This window comes from Bactrocera tryoni, chromosome 3 (assembly GCF_016617805.1).
Source record: "Bactrocera tryoni isolate S06 chromosome 3, CSIRO_BtryS06_freeze2, whole genome shotgun sequence".
NCBI lineage: Eukaryota > Metazoa > Arthropoda > Insecta > Diptera > Tephritidae > Bactrocera > Bactrocera tryoni.
In genome coordinates this window covers 11,145,573-11,150,109 of record NC_052501.1, presented here as the reverse complement: position 1 = coordinate 11,150,109, position 4,537 = coordinate 11,145,573, and the positions used below count along the sequence as shown (strand labels likewise).

At 38.2% G+C, this 4,537-nt stretch overlaps 1 protein-coding gene across 1 annotated transcript; it reads left to right on the top strand.

Moving 5' to 3' along the window:
• Window positions 1-217: 217 nt before the first annotated feature.
• Window positions 218-3,500, top strand: LOC120772537 (probable cytochrome P450 12b2, mitochondrial). The gene is made up of 6 exons (XM_040101218.1): window positions 218-542; window positions 1,700-1,808; window positions 1,878-2,124; window positions 2,189-2,305; window positions 2,373-2,802; window positions 2,864-3,500. Exons 1-6 carry the CDS (start codon window positions 411-413, stop codon window positions 3,455-3,457), a joined length of 1,629 nt encoding a protein of 542 aa, XP_039957152.1. The 5' UTR covers window positions 218-410; the 3' UTR covers window positions 3,458-3,500.
• Window positions 3,501-4,537: the final 1,037 nt, after the last annotated feature.

Here is a 4,537-nt window from a genome sequence, read left to right as displayed (position 1 = left end):
ACCCGAACTTAGCCCTTGCTTATGTACTTGTAATTTTTGTCATTTAAAATGACCACTGCTCTCCAATTCTGATTCTCATGGTGCGTCATTCTCATTGCATTTTGCACAAATTTTGTATACTTCTTTACTTTCTCCTTGAATTTAAGTAGCACAATACTTTTACTTAAACTGTATGTGATCCAGCCGAAGAGTTCAGTGCCACTGCAACCACGGACGACTTCATATCAACTTCGGTGGCGTCTTGCCTGCATTGGAACTTATTCTGAGGTGCTAAAAAAGAAGAAACAAATATTAAAGTGTGTGTACTGAAAATAACTGATCTCAAGAATATAAATAATAAGTAAACAAAAAGCAAAAGTACGCGCCTATTAATATAAAAGACAAAGCAAATAAAACCAAAAGCTTAAAAAATGTTACGCGGTCGATTTCAACCCTTCTGCCGCTATGTGCAACAGCCGCTTAGCGCTATACAACAACTGCGTCTGATGCCCGCCGCGCATTTGCGGCCATTGACTACACGCAGTGCATCGTTGGAGCAGCAGGTAAGTGCTGATTTGGGTGCAGCTGCACTCATAATTTTGTAGTAATTTGTGGAGCACAAGCAAAAGCTGTCGTACGCGTCTTATCAGCTGATGGCAATGCGAATTAAATGTCTGTGCGTGCGTAACTGAGTTTTTTGCACACATTGCAATTGAGTAGAGCAGCGGGAGCATTGAACTTGTTTTTGCTCATTTTTTCCGCTCAGTAAAGAAAGCTTTGTTTTCATTCTTTCATTTTGGGTATATTCTGCCAAAAATATTTTCAGGCATACAATTAGCCGATCTTTTATGCAAATATTATGTCTTTTCAAGGTTTAAAATAAGAATTGGTCGCTCTTACTTAAGTTAACATATAAACACAGTAAATCCTGCTCAAATGTCTCACCGAAAAATCCAACTTTTTGAGGTATTTGGGCGGGTTGGGTATTTAAAAATGCTTATACATATCAACATCTGATCGAATTTGACGAAAATCGTATTAAATCCCTCAAAATAGGCTCTTGCACCGAAACATGCAATGTTTAATACATTTTTTCGAAACTTGTTACAAGCTTCGGCTGGAATGGTCTTCAGTGCCTCCAGTTTGATTTTCTCAGTTTTGGCACATTTGTGCAAAGATGCGTTTGATGAATGTAGAGAGCTCGTTTTTGCAAAAAAGTCAGTTATTTTGCTACGATCTCTCACGCTCAGGGTATCGATTATGTTGATCATAAGTTGAGCGAAGCGCATAATACACAATCTTTACAGAATTTATGTAAGAAAGTTGAACGACTTGTAAACTTTCTTATGGCGGATGTCCTTCCACGATGAAATGCCCAACAATCCTGAATAAAAATAGCATGAGAACTTGACACGACTCACGCGTGATCTGTTAACAAATGTTATTGAAAAAAGTACCTCTACCTGGATCACCCGCTATTTCTCTAGAATATTTTGAGCTAACGAAAAATAAAAGAAAATTATTAGAAAGGCCAGAAGTATTGCTTAGCAGTCGCCAAAGGCCAAAAATAACCTCGATAAAACTGAGATTCCATTTACAAACCTTACCTTTTAGTCCCACCTAACTCTGTTGGTTTAATAAAAACCTATTTATATTTTAAGAAAATGCTTTATTTAATGTTTTGAAAACTTTCTTTGGGGACTTTGTTGAAATATTTCAGCATCAACTGACAGAAAAAACAACTGAAGAAGAATGGGCGAATGCCAAGGAATATAAGGAAATACCCGGACCTTCTAGTATTGGACTAATGATGGACTTCATGCCAGGCGGTAAAATTTAATTAATGCTTAATAAATTTATGGAATTAGTGGTATTTATATATACTACTTTTTCTATAGGTAAATTGTATGGCGCGAATTTTTTGAAAATGTATAAAACACTACGCGAACGTCATGGTGACATTTTCGTCATAAGTGGTTCATTCGGACGTTCTGATCTGATTTGCACTTACAACCCCAACGATTTTGAAAAAGTATTCAGAACTGAAGGTGTTTGGCCAATACGCAGGGGCATTGAGAGCATCAGATATTATAGAGAGGTACAAAATCCGGACGCCTACGGTGGTGTATGGGGTCTAGCAGGGGAGTAAGTAGCAAATGAGGATGTGAAATATATAAGGTTTCTAATAAAAATTTGTTAAATAATCAAGGCAAGGCGAGCGCTGGTTCAATATACGTCAGAAGGTCAATCCCATAATGATGAAGGTTCAAAACATACGTGAGGTATTACCAGAAATTGACAGCATTTCAATGGAATTGGTGGATAAGTGAGTTTCAGATATTAAATTGTTTGGGCCAAAAAACAAAATATTTCTCATTAATTTCTTTATATAGAATCGCTAACATTCGTGACACTGCTACCGGCCAGCTCACCACCAACTTGCTCACGGAGCTACGCATGTGGTCATTTGAGTCCATATGCTATGTGGCGCTTAACTCGCGGCTACATCTCATCACCGGCAAGGCTAATGCGGTTGCACTACGCATGTCTGACGCCATGTCGGAGTTTATGCAGTATACTTACGATCACGATATAGCGCCTTCTATTTGGCGTTACTATCAAACGCCCAGTTTTAAGCGTCTGATGCGCTTACATGATGAACTTACAGAGATTACAAGAAAGTTTGTGGATTCAGCGCTGCAGCGCATCGAAGCGGACGGTAATAAAGAGGCGAGAAAATCTGTGTTCGAGAAACTTTTAGGCCTCGATAGGAATATAGCGGTAGTGATGGCGATCGATCTGTTGTTTGGCGGCTTGGACACGGTAAAATTAATTGTTGCTTATTGAGTTTTTTCAACGCTTTGATTTTGTTTTTTATTTTTAGACCTCCTCCACAGTGATAACTGCGCTATATTATCTGGCAAAAAATCCAGATAAACAAGATATTTTACGTGAGGAGCTAAGGACACTACTTCCGGAACACAAGTCACCACTGAATGCTCAAAATTTCAACAGCTTATCCTACCTACGTGCTTGCATTAAAGAATCGATGCGCATAATGCCCATCGTCTCGGGTACTATGCGTCAAACTGGTCGTGATCTGGTGCTGTCCGGCTATAAGGTGCCGAAGGGTACCGCCGTGCACATGCGAAATATGGAAGTCTGCAATTCGGAGATGTTCTTTCCACGCTGCAATGAATATCTACCGGAGCGTTGGTTGAAAACGCCCAAAAATGTGTCGAACCCAGTTGAAGAGGTTAAATCACAGAATCCATTCGTTTATTTGCCTTTCGGTTTTGGACCGCGTACATGCATTGGTAAACGTTTAGCCGATTTGGAAATGGAAGTGCTGTTGGCACGCTTGTTACGTAAATATAAAATCTCCTGGACCGATGAGCAAAATGAAATGCAATATAAGAGTAATCTAATTCTAACGCCTTGTGGGGAAATGAAATTTAAATTTGAGGAGATGCAGTAGTTGTTATAATTGTGATCTGAAATGTGTATATTTTAAAGCTGATACATAGATACATGAAAAATTGTAGGACTTCAATAAAATATTATGCAAAATCGCTTACAAATTTACTCATTATCAAAGAACACCACCAGGCAGAATATGTTTATTACTTTCCTGTAAACATTACCTATACGTACGTTTGGGTACCACATGAATTGTCTGTGAAAAATTTAATAGACCGAATTAAGATCTGCGATTCTTTGCTGAAATCGAAACCATTTCTGAAGCGAATGGTAACAGGAGACCAAAAGTGGATCAAATATGACAATAATGTGCGAAAAAGATCATGGTGCAAGCGTGGTGAAGCTCAACAAATGGTCTCAAAGTCAGGATTGACGTTTCGAAAGGTTATGCTGAGTGTTTGGTGAGATTGGAAAGGAATCATCCACTATGAGCTGCTCTAGCCTGGTCGGATGGATTGATCCTATATTTAACTGTCCACAAATGATGAGATTGAAACAAGCAATCGAAAAAAAAGGCTAGAAATGATCAACAGAAAAGGCTTCGTCTTCCATCAGGACAACGCTAGACCACACACATCTTTGATGACTCGGCAAAAACTGAGAGAGCTTGGCTGGGAAGTTTTGATGCATCTACCATATAGCCCAGACCTTGCACCATCGGACTACTATTTATTTAATGCAGAACTCCCTTAATGGAGTAAAGTTGGCTTCAAGAGAAGCCTGTGAAACTAACTTGTCGCCGAGAAACCAGAAAAGTTTTACACTGATGGAACAATATCTCTGGAAAAATGGCAAAAAGTCGTCTACCAAAATGGTACATATTTGGATTATTAAAGTATATTATAAATATAAAAAAAGTAGAAATTTGATTAGAAATACGAAAAGACTTTTTCGACTACCCAATATATATATGTGTGTATGTTTTCCTTTTTTTGTATTTTATGCTTACAACGCTACTCCAAATGCAAAATAAGGTAACAAATAGCTATTTAGGTCTGTTGAAACGAAGAAACAAACTTTGTTTAATATCGATCAGATCAACTATTAAGTGGACTGACAAAAAAACACAAAATTTCAA

Bases quoted from the DNA above. Each gene is read 5' to 3' on its own strand.
- LOC120772537 (XM_040101218.1), top strand. From the start codon at position 411: ATGTTACGCGGTCGATTTCAACCCTTCTGCCGCTATGTGCAACAGCCG. The intron at 1,809-1,877 runs GTAAAATTTAAT...CTTTTTCTATAG, and splicing joins GATGGACTTCATGCCAGGCG to GTAAATTGTATGGCGCGAAT. The intron at 2,306-2,372 runs GTGAGTTTCAGA...TTCTTTATATAG, and splicing joins TCAATGGAATTGGTGGATAA to AATCGCTAACATTCGTGACA.